The sequence below is a fragment of the Acomys minous genome (genome assembly GCF_964271855.1).
Source record: "Acomys minous genome assembly, chromosome: 6".
In the NCBI taxonomy this organism is placed as follows: domain Eukaryota; kingdom Metazoa; phylum Chordata; class Mammalia; order Rodentia; family Muridae; genus Acomys; species Acomys minous.
The window spans coordinates 65,484,107-65,504,311 of record NC_140487.1 but is presented as its reverse complement, the minus strand read 5'-3'; the positions used below and the strand labels follow the sequence as shown (position 1 = coordinate 65,504,311).

Below are 20,205 nucleotides of genomic sequence, written 5' to 3'. Positions count from 1 at the left end.
CATGGTGGTAGAGCGGGTGCAGGCATGGTGGTAGAGCGGGTGCAGGCATGGTGGTAGAGAGGAGTTTAATCTAGGATTGGGTTTAGCAAGCACCGAAGAGAAAGAGAGAGAGGCACGAGAGTCCTAAGAGCAGATTCAGGAATGACTTTCCAGTTCAGGGAATTTAAACTGATACGGAAACATGGCAATGGAAAACGGAATCATGGGTCTTGGAGTCCAAGAATTGTCTGAGCTAAAGTAAAAGAAGAGGAGGGGCTAGAAGGTAAAAGAGACTGTTTGAAGGGAGAGAAGGTTAGAATTTCAGAGCGAAACAGCGACACAAGGTTTATTTGGAACTGTTCTGTGGAATGGTGGCCACTCACAATGCATCAATAATGAACACCCACATAAAATGAGACTTGTCTCAATCAATGCGCTATAGGGGAGAGGAACACAAGACCCCTTTCCTAACTGAGGAGCTTTTGGCAGGTGATGGCTGCAGAGAGGGGGCTGACTCAGTTCTCTTTAGCACTGTGGCCTAGGGTGGGTTGCCCACAAGTCAGCGGATGGTGCTATACTCTTTCACATATAGGCGGTAGTGACTGTACTCAGTGGGTTATAAAAGGGAGGAGAAAAAGGAGGGGAAAGAAGAGGAAGAGGAAAAAGTGGCACGTAGCTTGAGGTTGTGGGTGTGGGTGTCCAGGAAGAGTTCAAAAGGGGATGTGAAAATTGGGTATGATCTAAATATCCATATTCATAAATGTCATTATCAAAGAACATATAATATTTTTTAAAAGATGTGCTATGGTGTAAAATACACAGAGAATTCTCATGAATTAGCATTAAGAAAAAAATATTTCACTAAAAATTTTAAAATGTCAGCTGTACATTGAAATGGTAGGAGTTTAACCATGCTCGTTTAAGAAAATATGTTATGGGGCTGGGAAGGTGGCTCAGCTGCTAAGAGCACTGGCTGCTCTTCCAAAGGATCTGGGTTTGATTCATCGGACACAAAAGCAGTTCATGGCATCGGTAACTCAAGTTCCAGGAACTCTCACACCTCCTTCTGGTCTCCTCAGGCACCAGGCACATAAGTGGTACACAAATGTATATGAAGCTGAGACAGCAAACACTACCACCAAACTAAAAAAAAAATTTTTTTTAATGTCTTGAAAGTATATTGTTAAAATTTTTTTTAAAGTTTTTCAAAAGCTATGGTTGTTGTTCACATTTTATTTCTATTATAATTCGCGAATGAAGTTGTACTTTTGGGTAAAGCTATAAAAGGAACAAAGCCAGTGAAGAGTCATCTACAAGGATATGAAAATGACTGGAAACTTCATGGTAGAGTCATTTTGTTTGTTTTTGTTGTTGTTGCTGTTGTTTGTCTGTTTTTTGTTTTTGTAGAGTCATTTTTGGAATGACTGACAGTGAACTAGAACATAGCAGTCCTCTAGAAATGAGGGTGTGTGGTCCAGGATGATAAAGGATTGTACAAGTACATGCAGTAAGTAGTTCACAGTTTGATGACATGATGTTCAAATCTGGGAGACATTAGGGAGGAACAAAGGGGAACTGTCTAGACATGGCAGTGAGGATGCAAAGAGACATTTGTTCCATGGCACAAAGTGCTCGTAGCACAAAGGCTGTGGTGGAAAGACATCACTGCTACTTGACAGGGCTACAGAGGATGTTTGTCCCCGGCAGATACAGCTTAGAGCAGGAACTTTTTTTTTTTTTTTTTTTTTTTTTTTTTTTTTTTTTTTTTTTTTTTTTGCTGAGAATAGTCTGTGAGTTCCAGATCCATCTGGAAGATTCAGTTGAGCCAGAAAGTGAGATGTAAGGTGAGTTGATCTAGGGCTTCTCAGGGGACTGATATACATGGTATTAGAGAGCTTAATAAGATGCACTGTGGTGTTTTCCAGGCAGAGAACAGAGGGAAGGTTGTGAGTGCAGGAACGTAGAGAGGAGAGAGCATCCTTTATTCTCTTCTGCTGGAGGACATGGGAAATGGGGGTCATACTTGAGTCTGAGAGAGGGGCTCTCTGCTCTTCTACTTAGTGAGCCAATGATGGTGTCCCTCCAGGACCACCATCCTAAGCGCTCTCAACTTCTCATGCAATGCTTGCAGTATTGCTTAAATGGTATAAACAAGTGTCAATGAAAGGTCTATATGCTAAAGGCTAGGCTGCCAGCTGGTTGCACCATCCTGAGGTGGTGAGACCTTTAGGAGGTATGGCCTGGTGAAAGAAAACTAGTTATAGAGATCTGTCCTCAAAGTGAGTACTGGCTCCTCCTTTCTTCTTAGCTGGTAAGAGGTAAGCCTTTCTGCTAATATCTCCTCACAGGCACAGGGTTACCAGGCCTGGTGACCATAAATTGCAACCATTTAAGTATATGTGATTGACAGGTCATTTCCTTAGCCAAGACTATCTTCGAATCACTATGCAGAGGTAGATGACTTATAAATTTGAAACTTGAATATAGTTCTATGTTCTGGATGAGGGTAGAGCACTATCCTCTGTGCACTGGTTTAGTCTGAGCAGGCCCAGAATGAAACAGCTCATATTTCCAGAGCCGTGACCCCGAAGGGAAAACCATAGCATGTAAAAGCCATGAAGCCAGAAGTTGAGCCAGGTCCATAATATCTTCCTCACTCCTTCCCCACACTCAATCCATCTCTAGTTTCTGCCAGAACTTAAGGTCCCTAAACTCTAACCCATCTCTTTGGTTCATCTGCACATCTCTCTTTTGGCCCCTCCTGTGCCCCCACAGCCGTTTGACGATACACACTGTCTTCGTTAGGGTTTTATTTCTGTGAAGAGACATGTTGACCATACAACCCAGTTGGGGCTGGCTTACAGTTGCAGAGGATTAATCCACTATCATCATGGTGGGAAGCACGGCATGGTGCAGGCAGACATGGTGCTGGAGAAGGAGCTGAGAGTTCTATATCCTCATCTACAGTCAGCAGGAACTCTTCAGTTTCAGAGACCTCAAAGCCCACCTCCACAGGGGCACACTTCCTCCAGCAAGGCCACACCTCTTAACCATGCCACTCCTACGAGCCAAACCTTCAAATATAGGAGTCTGTGGGGCTATAACCACCACACACATGTTCTTGCTGTTATTACCACACTGTCCTACGGTGGCATTTATGACACTGTGAACTCTTGTCATGCCATTCCATGGAATCTAAAACGGTGCCGTAGCTCCACGTTGTTCTTCAGATAAAGGCACAGCTCTTCCTCAAGCTCTGTAGTCCTTCCATCCCTTGCAGCCCTCCTTCAGCCTGCACTGCCTCTCCTTGTCAGATGCCCTGTGTGGCTTGCCTGTCTGGGGTCCTAGCATGGACCCTAGCTGTCACAGATTTGCGGGAGTTGCTCCTCCCAGTTAACATGCCTGTCTTCTGATTTCGTGTTGGGCATCCTTTTCTTGGGGCCCAGGTAATAGTGGCCTAATTCTATGGTCTTTCAAGTCTCTGGAACAGCTGCATTTTGCTTTTTATTTGATGAATATTCTCCCTGGTGCATCTCCTAAGGGTACAAATTGTCTATGAGGGTTGGGAGCACATCTGCTTTCACTCAATATTATACTAGGCCTGATGTTAAACAAAAGGGCTGAGAAGCAACTTTGTTCATATTATATGCCACCACAGAATGTCCTGCCTGGAGCAGGTGTTCAAAATTGTTCAATCAACAAACGAGTAAGTCAAGATGTCATGAAGATCTTGAAGCTTTTATTAACTAGTGGATCGACTGTTTACTATGGCGTTTAGTGGTTCTGAAACTCAGTGTCAGTCCACAGTAAATGCATATAAGGCCCTAGATTTGTGCCAGGCTTTGTGTTGGGCTTCTACTGTGCCACCTCCAGCAACTCAGCTGGAACTAGAAGGTTCTGTGGGCAGCACAAGAGTCATAGCTCATACGTACAAGACCTACAGCCTGAGAGAGTGGAAGATCTCAGCATCTGCTCTTCTGGGTAAATTCCTTTTCCCTTTCTGATACAGCAGCCATTTGCCACGTAGCTCTCACCCCTGGGTGTTGAGGTAAATAGCAACCAACCAGGTGGCATCAGCAAGCTCTGCTGGTTAATTCATGAGTAGCCACTTCCTGTGTCACATCTGCCTCTTGGGTGGGCTTCTGATGTTCAGCCCACATTACTGAAAGGAAGTGGTAGGGGGAAGCCACTCCATGGATGCACTTTTCATCTCCATAAAATTGTCTATCTGTCCATAGCCAACCTCGACTCCCTGAAATGTTTACTCCCTGTAATGACATCGCTATTTTCAGTGACAAATGCTGCAGCTTCTAGGCCAGGCTCTCTGGTTCTGGCTTCCTCTGGGTGCGGAAGACGGAAACAGCAGATGCCCCACTACCGGTAGCCTCTGTGCCAGCAATCTGCCTATGATGCTGTGGGTGCCCTGGGCCTCTTTCCTGTCTGCCCTTCACAGTTCCTGTGATTGCTGACTCTTTGCCATTTGACCATCTGCCTTGCCTGGCCCCCACATTTGTGCACTGACGCTTGCAGTGCTTTTGGGTGCCCATCTGGCCCAGGACTAAGGGTGGTGGTCTCCTGCCTGCCACTGCTCCTCTGACCTCTGTAGACTTGGCTCTGTTGATCCTTTCCCTGATACTTCAGACCTGACGGGATCACAATAGAGATTACATACAGCTGAGAAGGCCGCCCGGCTATTTTTTAAAAAATGTCTGTGCACTAAGAAAACACTATAGAATGAGTGGATGATTTTAAAAACAAAAAAAACAACGTAACTTTATCTTTCCCCAGGAGAGCAAGGACTAGGGTCCCTAGAATATGGAAGTTATTTGAAAATGTGAGTTGACCTGAGGTTGGGGAAGGGGAAGAGAACGTGCATATAAGAGGAGGCTATGACATTGGCCATCTGGCTTGGCCTGGAAGAATAGAAGCCCAGTGCCATTGTCACTGTCTGCTCTGCTCTTCTATTGGCAGAGTGGCCGCTGGGCAGAGCAGGAAGCTGCTTGGCTGAGGCCTTGCCCACAAAGCTCCACCTCCATTTCATTGCCACTGCTATCACCATTCTCAAGTCCAAGAGTCATTTGTAGTGACAAAAAAAAAAAAAGTGCCAGGGGAACAACACGTTTGGCTGCAAGTGGGAAACGCTAAAGCACATGCACGCAGCACGCAGTGCCAGGAGAACACCCCGCAAGAGCGATGGGTTTCCCGCCTCTCCTCTCTTTTGTTTCTTGGATTGTAAAAGCAATCCCTGTACATGGGACAACACAGCTGGAGACAAGCCTCTTGCTGTCCCTGTTTCTTTCTGGTTTTGTTTTTGTTTATGGAGATAGGGTTTTTTCCGGGTAGCCTTAGTTATCCTGGGATTTATTCTATAGACCAGGCTGGCCTTGAACTTACAGAGATCCACCTGCCTCTGCCTCCCAGAGTGCTGGGTCTATAGGTGTGCACCATCACACCTGGTGAGATACACGCTCTTTACTAGTCTATATGTTCCTACTTATTTACCACCTCCAGTCGAACTACCCCCAATTCTACTCACATCCTCATCTTTCATATCTCCTCTTACACTCCAGCCTGACCCTTCACAGACTTTTCAATTCTGCCTCCACGGGACCTCACTATTCTTTCTTTCCACCCTAGTACACCAGCAGATTCTGTCTGTCCATCTGTGCACACATGCATCAGTAAGTCATTTACAATTCCATTGTATAGCATCACATGGAATTGTTAGCATTAGTTAGTTTTTGAGACAAAAATCAGAGAAACCCTGTCTCAAAAAAAAAAAAAAACCAAAAAACAAAAACAAGAAAAGAAAGGAAGAAAGAAAGAAAAAGAAAAAGAACTCATATATCTTTTTTTTTCCATTGTATCCATAGTAGGGAGCAGTATTCTAACTAAAGGAGAGTTTTGTCTGCTGACGCTGGTTCATCTGGATCATATACCCATAATATGTTAGCAAAGAAAGAGCAAGCTGCTAAAAACAATGTACTTATTTTATTTTTTCTCCCCAGAGCTGAGGACTGAACCCAGGGCCTTGTGCTTGCTAGGCAAGCGCTCTACCACTGAGCTAAATCCCCAACCCCCAAACTCATGTATCTTGTTTTGCTTTCTACTGCTGTGATAAAGACCATGACCAAAAGCAACTTGGTGGAGGGAAGGGAGGGTTTATTTGGATTTTACATCCCAGATCAAGTCCATTATTGTTGTTGTTGTTTGTTTGTTTGTTTTTTATTACACATGTATAAGACAAACTACATACATCAGGGAGAACCATGTGACAATCATGAGCATAATGAATTCTATACATGTTACATTCATAGTGATTTGGCCATCTGCATTTGTCTCGTTTGAAGCAAGTGTTTTTCCTGTCTTGTTGGATCTAAATTTCCAAATGAGATTCAATATCTATCCTATCTCAACTCTAATAGCTTAACTTCTTTATCTTGATCTAAAATGATCCTGTCCCCTAACCAGCTAAACTTGGTTATTAAACTATACTATCTTGTCTTCAGTGCCCCTCAGAGACTTGAGAAGGAATAAAATTTAAATTCCTGAGTGAACCAGCAGTGTGGGTTAGCAGCTTCCAAAATGTACAAACTGACTTAAGACAGTTTACTGCCTCACCAGTCACCCAAAACACTTTTTGGCATTGGAGCCTCATCTTCAGCTTTCAGGCCCAATATCTCTGCCAGTGGGTTGTTGTTGTTGTTGTTGTTTTGTTTTGTTTTTGTTTTTGTTTTTGAGAGAAGGTTTCTCTGCATAGCCTTGCTGGTCCTGGACTCTTTGTAGACTAGGCTGGCTTTGAACTCACAGCATCCCTCCTGCTCCTGCCTCTCAAGTGAGTGCTGAGATTAAAGGCATGGTGTTGCACCACCACACTGGGCTTCAAAGTCCATTATTGAAAGAAGCCAGGCCATTCAAGATATGGAGGAAGGAACTGAGGCAGAGATCATAGAAGAACACTGCTTATTGGCTTGCTCCTCATGGCTATCTTGGCTTGCTTTTACACACACCTCAGCACCACCTGTCCAAGGATGACACTGCCCCTAGTGATCTGGGCCCTCCCACAGCAATTGTAAATCAAGACAATGCCTCACAAATTCGCCTAGAGACAATCTGATGGAGGCATTTTTCTCATTTGATGTTCCCTTTTCCAAGTTGACTTTAGCTGTCAAAGATAGCCAAAGCTGTCAAAAAAAAAAAAAAAAAAAAGGAAAAAAGAAAAAAAGAAAAACTAGCCAATATACTGTGTTACCAAAAAAGTAGGTAGCTTAGGATCTAAGAATCCAATACCTAGTTAGCTTTAGTTTCTCAACTGCCAAGTAGGATATTTATATGTACCCTTATAGATTTATTATGAATATTAAATGAGAGTAATATATTCCTACAGCTTAGAGTTCTGTAACAACCAACTGACACTGTATTCTCTCTCCCTCTCTCTCTCCCCCCCCCCCTCTCTCTCTCTCTCTCTCTCTCTGTGTGTGTGTGTGTGTGTGTGTGTGTGTGTATGTGTGTGTGCTTGCATGCTCTCACATGTGCACATGCTCCATTGCGAGCCTGTGCATGGATGTTCACATGTATGCATCCACGCATGCATGTGCAGCTAGATATGCTGCTGGAGCTCAAGCTCGAGGTGTGCTGCATGCTAGGCAGAAACTGTACCATTGAGCTGCACTTGTCCTGAACGTGAGCAATTACTGAAGTCACTGCTGATGTGTGCTGTGCTGGTGCTTAAGGTGGTGCATCATATAATTACTCCTTTGACTGCCTGCAGCCAGCATACAGAAGAAATCTGATAGGATCTCTGCTTTGGAATTCTTTCTTGGATAACTATGTTGTTTCTTCCATGAAGTCTTTGAATGCCATACTTCATACTGTATACCTTCGGGGGGAAAATACTTTTCTCATACTTGGTGAATATAAAGCTTTGGAGGTGTGTATGGATACTGTAGTAGCCAAGGTCAGTGGCTATTTTCTTGCTGCCTCTCCCTGGTCTAGTGTATGCTTGAAGTAGAGACGACATTGACTGATTTTCTACACATCACTCATACCAGCTAAGAACTTCAAACAGAATTTATCGCTTAGAAAAAAAACACCAAGAATTATTAGGATTATTTCTGCTTGCTGTCTGCATTTTAATAGCATTGACTGTAACCCCCACCTTAGACATCCTGGACCAGTCATTCAGACCCATTGGGAAATTCTGTTTTGCTTCTAATTTGTCTTTAGAATAGCTGGCTTACTAGCATAACTGCCTTCTGAGAGGCTTCATCGGGCAGCTGATGGAAACGGATGCAGAGGCTCACAGCCAAACAATGGGCTGAGCCCTGGGAGTTTTGTGGAAGAGTGGTGGGAAGGATAGAGGGAGCCAGAAGAGTCAAAGACACCAAGAAGACCTACAAAGTAAACTAACTTGGGCTCATGGGCGTTCATGAACCACTAACCAAAGGGCTTGCGTGAGCCAAATCTAGAAACACATACGCAGCAGCTGTGAAGCATGGTCATCATGTGGGTCCCCCTAACAACGGGAGTAGAGGTGGTCTCTGACTCTGTTGCCTGTCTTTAGATCTCTTTCCCCCTAGCTGGGTTACCTTGACCTGCCTAGGTGGAAGAAATGTGTTTAGTCCACTGTGACTTGAAGTGCCAGGGTGGGCTGGTACCACTTAGGGGGCTACCCTTCTCTGAGAAGAAGGAGAAGGGGGAAAAGGGGTGAATTCAGGACTGAGAGGAAAGGAGGGTGGTGGCTGGGATGAGGCTATAAAGTGATTAAATAAGTAAAATTAAAAAGAAAGAGGAGGAGGAGGAGGGCTGGTTTTAAACTATTAATTTGAGACAAGCACGGTGGCACATGCCTGTAATCCCAGCAGGATTACAGGAGGCAGAGGCTGTGGGTTTGAGGCCAGCCTGGTCTACAAAGCCAGTCCAAAACAGCCAAGGCTAGAAAGAAAAAGCCTGTCGGGGTTGGGGGGGAATCTTAGCTCTAATATTCTGCACCCTGAATGCTCTTAGTTGTCTGTGAAACTGAATCTGCCTACACACTCCTATTCTTGATTTATAAATAGGTTCAGCTGCCAACAATTACACATACTCCTATTTTTCGATTTTCCCTAAGGAGGCTTTGAGAGGGTAGGTGGCTTTTACTCTTACAAAGGTATTGGAAACTCTCCATTTCCCCACATGGGCATATTTGGAAGGAAGGTGATGACTCTTGGTCTGAAAAGCCCAAGAAAACAGTCTCCAACCTGCAGAGTAAAGCCAGTATCAAATTTCTAACAGATCTTCACAAGGGACAGGCCTAGGACTAGCTTCAGCATGTTAAAGTGTGTGCACCTGCGCACTTGATGTCATACATGGCCACACATGCAACGCGAAACAGTGGTGGTGGGAGCATTAAGATGACAGGCGAAAGAGAGACTAGTGGGGCATGGGAAGATGACGAATGTATAGTCATAGCTAGGATTAAAGACTGGGGGTTGAAGGATGGAAAGGGCGCTGAATGTACCAAGACACAGTAGACCTGCCTGGCAAACTTGAAGGGAGTGTGTGAGGGAACGCTGCCTAGGGTAACTGGCTGGGAATTTCCGTCTTCGCCAGCTTGGAACTTGTATGGGGGAGGGGGGCGGTAATACTGAGAACGATACAGAATTTTCCAGAATGGCGTGTTATTTATTTCTTCAAATAAAGCAGCAGATATTTATTAAACACCATCCCTTTTACAGATGGAGGCAATGAAATCGTAAGAAAGAAGAAACTCGTCCGTTGGGTTCGAAACTGGGCCCCCTGACCACACACTCTGTACTCCATCTTTGCCAAGGGGGCTAATTAACTCTGCCCTGAATGCACCCTTGAGGGCATCTTTTCAGGTTAACAACCCCATTTTCTCATCCTAAGTTCATGGGGTTAGTGCTCATGCTGCTAAAGCGTCGCTCAGAGTTCCTGGACCTTAGGCGCCGAGGTTTGGAAACTCAGAAGACACTGAGGGTTAGGAATGCCTCAGTCAGGGATTACAAGGTAAGCCATAGAAAGCGCCTGAGGGAGGATATTGGACTAGAGACCTAAACGCATAACTCTTATAAGTTAGACGGAGTGAATGTGCCAGAAGTTTCTGTGTGTAATTTTACATAAAAGAGCGAAGGGAAGGGAAGGAAGGAGAGTAAGAAAGTCAGACACTAGCTCCTCAGATCTTTCTTGTAGCCCCAGGCACCGTCTCAGGCTGAGGAATCCGGTTGGACCAGTGGGGGGCTCCACTGAGCTTTGTCCCAGGAGCCGCTGACACCCCCAAGGTTCCTGAGGGACCAGGGAAGGTTTCCTTAAGAACCCTCAAGGACTAGTCACCACAGGCTATTTAGGTCTTTCTAGGTTGTTAGTCCCAGACTGGCCTCACCCAAACTCCGTTCCTGGGCTCAAAGCACTGGATTCTCTCCCTGGGGCAATAGATTTGCAGGCGGGTCTAGGGCTAGGCGAATTCCTAGAAGCCCTAAGAAGCTGCCTAGCTCAGGAAGTTAGCATCCCCCCCACCCCCTCCCAAGAGCGCTTAGGCTTTCGCTCACACACCAGTGGGCTACAGAAGGCCGGGCTGAGAGCCCGAGGCCAGCAGGCTAAAGGTCTCCTCACCATCCCCACCCAGCCAGGAGCAGGCTCCCATCCCAGTCCTGCGTTCCCGGACTGACCCACAGGACACGCGGGAATTGAAGCTGGAGCTGCTGGGGGTGGCGGAGGTCAGTCAATAGCACGCAGGACCCGGGAGTGGGACAGAGCTGCTTCGGGACCTCTGGGATACTCGCTGGCCAGCTCAGCCAGGAGTCGGGACGGTGAGTCAGACCTCCAGCACCCGCGGGTCGGGAGGGAGGTGGGGGTAGGTGGCAGGTCAGGAAATGACATCAGAGGCCTGTGTTGGGGAAAGGGTGGTCTGTGCCCGGCGGGGGCGGTGGTGAGTAGGGAGGCCGCGGGCGGACCTTAACGGAGCCTGGAGCCGGGGGCAAGACCCGGGCCCCTTCCTGGGGGAGTTTCCTGCCCCGTCCGCCCTCCCTGGCCTCTTCCCGCCCCCTCTCCGGGCCGCTCCTTGTATGGTCTGGGCGCCGCTCTTTCCCCGCCCCCTCCCTCCCTTCCCTTGCGCGTTGTCCCTCCCCGCTTGGCTAGAAGCTGCTCCGGACCGGGACGCAGAGTCCGAGGACTCGGCGCCTAAGCGGTCGCTCGAGACGCGGCGCTCACGCTCCTGTGTCCGGTGAGGCGCGGGGAGCAGCTCCGCCGCCCCGGGAAGGAGACACAGGGAGGAGCGGGTGGGGTCACCAAGAGGAGCTTGGACCAAGGGGTGTCAGCTTGGCACCGCGCTGCGTAACCTGACGACCCACCCCCAGCAGCCCGGCCTGGCCATGGCGGCCCCCCGCCCGCCTCCCGCGATCTCCGTCTCCGTCTCGGCCCCTGCATTTTACGCCCCGCAGAAGAAGTTCGCCCCGGTTGTGGCCCCGAAGCCCAAAGTGAATCCTTTCCGGCCTGGGGACAGCGAGCCTCTTCTGGCAGCCGGGGCCCAACGAGCACAAATGGGCCGGGTGGGCGAAATCCCCCCGCCGCCCCCGGAAGGTATGCGGCTGGGCTTAGGGACTCCCGATCCTTCTCGGGAGCCAGGTGGGGGGTCGGTGGTGTGGGGAATTTGGGGGGTTTTGGAAAGGCTGTTGCGGAGGGGGCTGGGCGCTGGGTGGCTCTCCTGTCCTGAGCAGATGTTCTTACCTCATCTTGGAGCTCCTGGCCTGGAGCCAGGACCCTTGGGACTGTTCCAAGTCTCCCGCCTTGGGGGTGGGAGGCGGGAATGTGGGCCAGGAATCTTCCCCTCTGGATCCGTTCTCTGAAGTGTAACGGGAGCTGCATGGTTCCTCAGCCTAGCCCCGGCCTCTCTCGACCTGCTTCTCCCAGGGCATTCTGAGCCCCTCGTGATAGCTCGCACACACTCTTAGGGGTGCAGAAAAGAGTTCTTGGACTAGAGGGTTAGAACTGTTCTCTGAGGAGAGGAGGAAAGAAGGCCGGTACTGACAGCCTTCTCTCTACTTCCTACCCAGATTTTCCTTTGCCCCCTCCTCCCCTTATTGGGGAGGGGGACGACTCGGAGGGTGCCCTGGGAGGTGCCTTCCCACCTCCACCTCCCCCGATGATTGAGGAGCCATTCCCTCCTGCTCCTCTGGAGGAGGACATCTTCCCCTCACCTCCACCCCCCCTGGAAGAGGAGGGAGGGCCTGAGGCCTCCACCCATCTCCCGCCACAGGTAGGGAGGGAGGCCTTGGAGGGTAGCTTTGTGGGAGGTGGGATGGGGGATACCACCATGGACCAGAGAGGAGTCTTTTAATCCGCCCCCCCCCCACCATGGGATTGGGATGACAAGGAAAGACTGGGATGGGTGCTCTGACCCCTGACCCTCCAGCCTAGGGAGAAAGTGAGCAGTATTGACCTGGAGATCGACTCTCTGTCCTCACTGCTGGATGACATGACCAAGAACGATCCCTTCAAAGCCCGGGTAAGGAAGGGTCAGGACAGTAGGAAATGCTGAGGAGGGGATACAAGGAAGGAGTGACAGCCTCCTCTAAGTGCATCCCTCACCCCCCCCCCCCTCTGCTTCACCTTGCAGGTGTCGTCTGGATATGTACCTCCACCAGTTGCCACTCCATTTGTTCCCAAGCCTAGTACCAAGCCTGTCCCTGGGGGCACAGCACCCTTACCTCCTTGGAAGGCTCCTTCTAGCTCCCAGCCGCCACCTCAGCCACAGGCCAAGCCTCAGGTCCAGCCCTTTGTCCAGCCTCAGGCCAAGCCCCAGCCCATTGTCCAGCCGCAGGCCAAGCCCCTGGTCCAGCCACAGCCTGTGTCTTTTGCTAATACACAGCCCCGAGGTCCTCTTTCTCAGGCCCCAACTCCAGCACCTAAGTTTGCTCCAGTGGCTCCTAAATTTACTCCTGTGGCTTCCAAGTTCAGCCCTGGGGCTCCCAGTGGACCTGGGTCACAGCCCAATCAAAAATCTGTGCCTCTGGAAACTTCTTCTTCTTCTGTGGGCATGGGGTCCCCTCAACCTCCTAGCTTCACCTATGCTCAGCAGAAGGAAAAGCCCCTAATTCAAGAGAAGCAGCACCCAGTGCCTCCACCAGCTCAAAACCAAAACCAGGTGAGGAAGCCACAGGCGGAGGCCAGGGACTGGATGGGGTAGGACCGAAGAATAAAGGGCAAGTGGGGTGAGGGTAGGGTGGAGAACTAGAGGAGCCAGAGTGGGTGTGGCAGTGGGGGAAGTGGGGGGCGGTTATCTTGCAGGGCAGAGAGAAAGTTCTCCTGGAGGAAGTTTGGTACTACTAGCTGGGGCCTGGGTCAGCCGGGAGAATAGCTGGGCCTTACAGTGACGAGGATACAGCTCTCCTTGTGCCTCTGCCCCAGAAAGTTAAAGGGAAGAATGAGGTCACTAGCCTAACATTACCTTTCCCCTCCTCACCCCGGACTCTTGGCTTTGACTTAATGCCTAGGCTCCCCCTGCCGTTTCTGAACACTCTCAAGGCCCGAGGGCCCATCTAGAGATACAAATACAGTCCGTACCAGTAAACACATGCTGGGCCAGCATCAGCTGAGTGCCAGGCACTGTGCTCTGTGATCTGGAGGCTGGGACACAGACCAGAGAGATCACCCAAACAGGTTCAGCCTTCTAAAGTCATAGGTCTGGGGAGAATTTCAGGCCTGTCTGTCTCACAAGCTACTAGTCAAGTTGGATGAACTTTGAACCCTTTCTTCTTCTTCTTCTTCTTCTTCTTCTTCTTCTTCTTCTTCTTCTTCTTCTTCTTCTTCTTCTTCTGTCGTTGAAATAACTACCCACCGCAACACAGTGGTAAAGAGCAAGTGAGCTTTTCTTCTTCGTCTAGCACCTAAATGCTCAAAATAGAAATAGACAGTGGAGCTGTTGCCTGTTAGTTCGGAGGAAGAAATCTTCTGCGTTGAAGGGACCTGGTGGTCATCCAACTGATAACTGTAAATGTCTGTATATACTCAAACACAGTGTAGGAAGAAGGGTCACCGAGGCCCGAATCTGTGAGTTACAAGGATGTCAAACTAGGAGCCAACATGGGAACTGTCGAGTGAGCTTGGTCTGCCTTCAAGTACGTAAGGACTTGAGAATCCAGAAAGGATGGGGATAGCATTTAGGTAGGAAGAGCATGCACTAAAGAGTCAAGGGTCCAAACACAGGAGGGCTGCTTGGAGGACAGAAACCACAGGTTCCTATGGGATGAACTTTGGCCTGTATTTGAGATTGATGGGGACAGAAGTACCAGGGAAAGAAACCTCTACGAGGGAGCTTGTGCATAGTGGAGGATCACTGATGGTTTCTCAGGAGTGTGTGGTTTGGCCAAGAGGACTGGTGAAAGTAAAACTTTTTGGAAGCTTTCTACAAAGTTTTTCCAACCGAGATCCATCTTGGAGGTAGAGAGATCTGTGACACTGGTGAGTTCACTCCTGGGCCACAGTCGTAGTAGTTGCTGTGAGAAATAAGCCCCATGGATGAGAGCGGTTCCAAAAGAAGAGCCCATGGGAGGAGGCAACTGAGAAGCAGCTGGGATCGGAGCACACAGATGCCCAGGAAGGCTCAGTGCCTGGGGATGCAGGGGAGTAACAGTATTACAGACAAAATAGAGAAGTGCAGAAGGGGAAATGGTTTGAACAGGAAGAGGAGGGGTCCAGATGTCAGAGTGTTGAGCAACAGGCTTCAGGGGCACTCACTTTCAGCTGGCCTGTAGTTCAGGGGCAGGCCTCAAGCCAGAGGTGTGCACACAGCCGTGCATACCACAAGGTAGCTGACAAGTCTTCCAAGAACTCCATAGCCGGAAGTTACAAGCCTCAGAACCTTGAGTCACGCAAAGAGGATGGAGGAAGGTCCTAGGATGGGATTCGTAGATGTGGATGGGGTGACCTTGGGGTTCTTCGTTGTAGGCTTACGGAGTAGGGGGTCAGATAAGCCGAGATTTGACTCTGGGACTTCGTAGATGGCCTTGAGAGTTCATGCCCTTTGCTGGTGGCAAAGTTGAGTGAACAGTTGGCGAAAACATGGAAAAGAGTAGGGTAGCCTAAGCTCAGAGTTTGGCAATGAGGCTGAGTCTGGTGTGTAGGTCACAGCACATGGGAAGTTGAGGCAGGAGGATTGTTAAGAGTTCAGATCAGACTACAGAGTCAGTCAGTGTCTGTCTGTCTGTCTGTCTGTCTGTCTGTCTCTCTCTCTCTCTCTCTCTCTCTTTGTGTGTGTGTGTGTGTGTGTGTGTGTGTGTGTGTGTGTGTGTGTGCATGTGCATACTTGCCCATGTACGTGTGTGGGTGTGTTAGGAGTTTAAAGTTAGGGGAGGAGAGTCCAGGTACAAATTTCAACCAGGAGGCAGAAGCCTTTGGGGAAGAGACCAGACATCCCTGAGAGCGGCAGCTGACTATTAATGTTATTTTTATAAAACTGTATTTGTTTCTTAGCTTCTCTCTTACCCTACTACCCAGAGGCACTGGAGGGAGCAAGGACAGGGTGACACACACTGATTGGAGAGAAAGAACGATGAGGGAACTTACACTGGCTTGCTGCCAGGCATTTAAGGGGTGAGGTCATCAGTGAGTGTGAGGGAGGGGGCAAAGCTGCTGGGGGCTCAGAGAGATGGAAAAGGTTTGGAACAGCTGCTGTGGGGAAGGGCAACTGGAATTCTGGCAGAGCCAAATACCAGACAGAGACGATGGGGCTGGAGGGTGTGGCAGGTGCTGCAGTGTTTTGGGAGCTCTGCAGTGTTCAGCCGTCTCTCTCCGCCTACTTTCTGCAGTGTGGAGGCAGAAACAGGAAACAGGCGGTGGTGTGGCCCAGGGTTAAAGATTGGGCCGGATAGCCTAGGGTGGTAGAAGAGGCCTTTGTTGAAAGAGCTAGTGACGTAGCCAGTCTAGGGACTTGATTGACAAGGCACAAGGGCTGGTCCTAGGGTGCTAGAAAGGAGAGGTGGGGATAGTTGGGAAGGATCCTGGGACCAAAGCACTGATAAACCATAGGCCCAGGATGTCCTGAGGTGGTAAATAGGGAGGAAGAATATCTTGAAGCCTTGGGTGTTGAGCAGTGATATTGCTGCTGGCTGGCCGAGAAGGCAGCAGCTGATAGTGTCCTGCAGGAAGGACATGGGTACCCACAGGGTGGCGTGCGGTTGAAAAGTTTATCCTTCCAAAGATGGGAACAGCCATTTATAGTAGCATTTACTAGAGAGCAAGGGTGAGCTGAGTCTGTTTCCCTGTCCTCAGAGGGCAGAGCAGGGAAGTTGGAAGAGGGCTAAGGTGAAGCTTGCACTCCACTAGTTAAGAATAGGAGAGTGGGCCTGGAGGGATGGCTCAGAGGTTACGAGCACCTTCCAAAGGTCCCGAGTTCAATTCCCAGCAACCACATGGGTGGCTTGTGATCATCTGTAATGAGATCTGGCGGGCAGGCGCACATGCGGGGAGAATACTGTATAAATAATAAATAAATCTTATTTATATATAAAAAAAGAATAGGAGACTGCAGGAGTCAATCTTAGGGAAAGTGGCTCTGGTCTGGGGGAAATGAGACTTTTGTGCCTTTCTTGGGAAGGCACAGCATGGCAGGTAGAGCTCTGAGTACAGTTCTGGGCTGGAGGTTAAGAGGAGAGTGGCGGAGGAGGACATAGTGTGAAGTGCTCCAGGGGATGGAGGGATGGAGGCATCAGCAGGTGATGGGGGGGCGGGGTCTCAGTGACCTGAGTGCACTTAACCTTCCCCCACCCCCAATAGACTAGACTCACCCAGACACACTGGTGCAGGTCAGATAGCCCCTCTGCCAGTTCTCTGTTTTCTGAAGTGCTTGTCCCTACCCAAGGGCATCCTCTCCTCCCTATGATCTTTAGCCCTTGAGGTCCTCTACATAGGAAGAATGTGCTGACATAGGGCCTGGCCGATGGATCTCCCCTGGAGACTTATGGGGAAGGACTGGAATGAGGTAGATTACAACACCTTCATTCAGCCCCTCACTTAGGACAGGACCCAGCTGTCTGTTTGGAGAGCCGAGGGCTCCCTCCCAGAGCTTTTGAGTGTTTAACCTATGCTTCCTCCTGCCTGTGGTGCATCCTCATGCTGACAGGGGCTACTCAGCAGCAAGCAGGACGGGTAGGGGTTTGTGTGTGTGTGTGTGTGTGTGTGTGTGTGTGTGTGTGTGTGTACACGAGTGTGCGCACACAGTGTGGCACTTGTGTGGGAGGGTGGGGTTCTGTCTGAGCATGCTCTGTGAAGCCGGTGTGTGGCCTGGTGTGTCTGGTGCATCCGTGATCTGAGCTGCTGTGTTCGTAGTTTCCATTGCTTAGTTGTTCTGGCTGACTGAGTGCCTGGAGGTGCAAGGGTTTGAACTATATGGGTGAAGATGTCCCACTGTACAAGATGTAGACTGAAGTCAGTCATGCCCCTCTGTTGATATGTGTGGTGCTAGGGGTCAGGGAAGGGAGGGTCGAGAGAAGGTCGAAGAGTGCGAGCATCAAGGGCAGGAGCTGTAAGCTTATGTCTCAATGTAACAAGGGGGTCAGCCGGCCCGTCTGGGAGGATTCAGAGAACATGGAAAGCACATTGGGGTTTTAGGTGCGTTCTCCTGGAGGCCCAGGACCTTTGACCTTGAAGGAGGTGGAGGAGTTGGAGCAGCTGACCCAGCAGCTGATGCAGGACATGGAGAACCCTCAGAGGCAGAGCGTGGCTGTGAACGGTGAGCCCACCGCCCTCCTTTCCGGAACACCTCCCCTCTTGGCGTATTGGCTGGGTGTGGACTTGAAAGAGCTCTTGGTGAGCTTCTGTCCTCGTTGAGGTGACATGGTTTGATCTTCCCAGAGGCCTGCGGCCAATGCAAGCAGCCACTGGCCCGTGCACAGCCTGCGGTCCGGGCGCTGGGACAGCTGTTCCACATCACCTGCTTCACTTGCCACCAGTGTCAGCAGCAGCTCCAGGGACAACAGTTCTACAGCCTGGAGGGGGCACCGTATTGTGAGGGCTGCTACACCGTAAGTCAGTGTTGGGGGCTCCTGGCTGGGGTGGGGCTGCATGGGTTTTGGAGGATACTTGAGGGTACTCTGGTTTCCCCTCATAACCTGCTCTGATGGTCTGCCAGGACACTCTGGAGAAGTGCTACACCTGTGGGCAGCCCATCACTGACCGCATGCTGAGGGCCACCGGCAAGGCCTTCCATCCGCAGTGCTTTACGTGTGTGGTCTGCGCCTGCCCCCTGGAGGGCACCTCCTTCATTGTGGACCAGGCCAATCGGCCCCACTGCGTCCCTGACTATCACAAGTGAGGACCCTGTCATGCCTCTTTGACTGTTCTGTCCATGTTTTATTTGGTAACCAGGCTGCCACCTGGCTCTCCAGGTCAGCCACAGGCTGTAGATCTTGCTTGCTGGTCACAGTTGTGGCCTCAGGCTGTTCCCACCTCTTAGCCTTGGCTTCCTTGGGCTTCCTGGGGTGTGTGTGCCTTGTGTTCAGCAATTGATCCAAGAGTGGCTGTGTTCATATTGCAGGCTGGGCTCTCTAAGTTTCTTTGGAGCTCAGCCGTTTGGAGTACCAGCTTCTTTCTGGAACTATAATAGTCCTAGACTGGCTGGCAGCACACCAACCTGGAACTACAGGATGGAGAAACTGAACTTTGTTGCACCTTGGACAGTATGGATAGGGGATGAATATATATATCCCCTCCTTTCTATGGGGTCAGGCTGGGGGTGTGCACATGCAGCGGGAGGTGTCTGGGGTCCCCCTTTGGGGTTCCTGGCAAACTGCAGTATGGGTGGGGCAAGGGTGTGAGAGTGAACACCTGTGATAGGTGTGGGAGATGGAGCATTGTGTGAGTGGAGAGGCAGGAAATTCTTCTTGATAAGGGCTTGCTGTGTGTGTGTGTGTGTACGCGCCACTTGGCCCTTTGGCCTTTCTCATGAACTTGCTCCACCCAGTTCTGTGGAATAAGGTGTTCCCTGTGGCCACCCAACCTGTTCCTCCTTACCCTGTGCCCTCCTAGGGGGCTAAAAGCCTGAGGTGTCTGGATCCGCTGAGCCCTCTGGACTTGCTTTCTGACCCTTTAGGCAATACGCTCCGAGGTGCTCCGTCTGCTCAGAGCCCATCTTGCCGGAGCCTGGCCGGGATGAGACAGTGCGAGTAGTCGCCCTGGATAAGAACTTTCATATGAAGTGTTACAAGTGTGAGGTCAGTTGGCCCGTCTGGTCTTGCAGAGGTCACTTTGAGCCCTGGAGAAATGGATGGACTTCCCAATGGGAGGGAAGAGTCGTGGGTTTGCTCGTTCGTGTGCGTGCGTGTGTGCATGCGCAGTCATGTACACTGCCATGGGAGTGTCTGGGGTTATAGCAGTGAGAAGCAGTCAGAATGAAGTTCGGATATAGGATGGGTTAGGCCCCAGATCTGTAGTGGGGTGGAAGCCGGGAGGTCCCTGGAGAATGTCTACTCCCACCTCTCCTGCAGGAGAGACCTGGTAAGGAGCAGGGAGGGTAGTATGGTCGGGAAGACATGCAAGGCCAGGACATCAGCCCCAAGCCCATGAAATGCTTGTTTCCTACTTGAGGTGCAGCTGTAGTGCAGTCAGGCGAAGCAGGAACCTTCGTGGGCAGCAGCTCTCATACCCTTCCTCCTTTCTAGGACTGTGGGAAGACCCTGTCTATTGAGGCAGATGACAACGGCTGTTTCCCCCTCGATGGCCATGTCCTTTGCCGGAAGTGCCACACCACTAGAGCCCAGACCTGAGTGGAGGATGGGCCTCCTTCCAGACCACAGGTGTCCGTCCCCCCACCGTGGACCACCTACACTGAGACCAATCCTTGCCTCCACCCTCCTGCATTCCAAACCCCTCCCCGATGTCTCAAGTGCCCTGACCCAGGGCCTCAGCATGGCCTAGAAGTGCTGAGGCCCCCCGTCCTGGTGCTGAGGCCCAGCCCTGGGCTCCAACCTTTGCCTCTCCTGCAGGGATTTCCCATCAACCTGAGGTCCCCAACCCAAGGGTCACATTTAGTGCTGCTGCTTTCACTGCTGCACCAATGCCCTTGGCTGGCCTGAGCCGCCTATGCAATGTGCTTGCTGAGGGTAGAAGCTCTCACCCTCCAGGAGCCTGGCTCCAGCAGCGTGGACACCCACCTTGCCCTGTGCTGCTAGGTTGTGGCCACAGCTAAGATGATAAAACCTCATTTTTCCAGAATTCCTGGCAGTACTTGATTTT

At 50.2% G+C, this 20,205-nt stretch overlaps 2 protein-coding genes across 7 annotated transcripts in view; one reads left to right on the top strand and one right to left on the bottom strand.

Moving 5' to 3' along the window:
- FAM131B (family with sequence similarity 131 member B) overlaps positions 1-12,017 on the bottom strand; it is a 37,232-nt gene extending 25,215 nt beyond the window's left edge. The window contains exon 1 of the mRNA XM_084784861.1: positions 11,704-12,017. The gene's annotated coding sequence lies outside the window, so the exon portion shown is untranslated. The remainder of the gene's footprint in view (positions 1-11,703) is intronic.
- Positions 10,569-20,184, top strand: ZYX (zyxin). Of its 6 annotated transcripts, none has more exons than XM_084784853.1 (10): positions 10,569-10,787; positions 11,337-11,556; positions 12,030-12,232; positions 12,389-12,481; positions 12,593-13,120; positions 17,584-17,704; positions 17,827-17,996; positions 18,104-18,282; positions 19,064-19,184; positions 19,632-20,184. In XM_084784853.1, exons 2-10 carry the CDS (start codon positions 11,349-11,351, stop codon positions 19,734-19,736), a joined length of 1,728 nt encoding a protein of 575 aa, XP_084640979.1. In that variant the 5' UTR covers positions 10,569-10,787; positions 11,337-11,348; the 3' UTR covers positions 19,737-20,184. The 6 variants fall into 6 exon arrangements, with proteins under 6 accessions (XP_084640979.1, XP_084640983.1, XP_084640982.1 ...); XM_084784857.1 differs by lacking the exon at positions 10,569-10,787 and adding an exon at positions 10,890-10,906; XM_084784856.1 differs by lacking the exon at positions 10,569-10,787 and adding an exon at positions 10,892-10,906 and having other exon boundaries at positions 11,334-11,556.
- The last annotated feature ends 21 nt before the right edge of the window (positions 20,185-20,205 follow it).

Bases quoted from the DNA above. Each gene is read 5' to 3' on its own strand.
- ZYX (XM_084784853.1), top strand. From the start codon at position 11,349: ATGGCGGCCCCCCGCCCGCCTCCCGCGATCTCCGTCTCCGTCTCGGCC. The intron at 12,482-12,592 runs GTAAGGAAGGGT...TTCACCTTGCAG, and splicing joins ACGATCCCTTCAAAGCCCGG to GTGTCGTCTGGATATGTACC. The intron at 18,283-19,063 runs GTGAGGACCCTG...CTGACCCTTTAG, and splicing joins TGCGTCCCTGACTATCACAA to GCAATACGCTCCGAGGTGCT.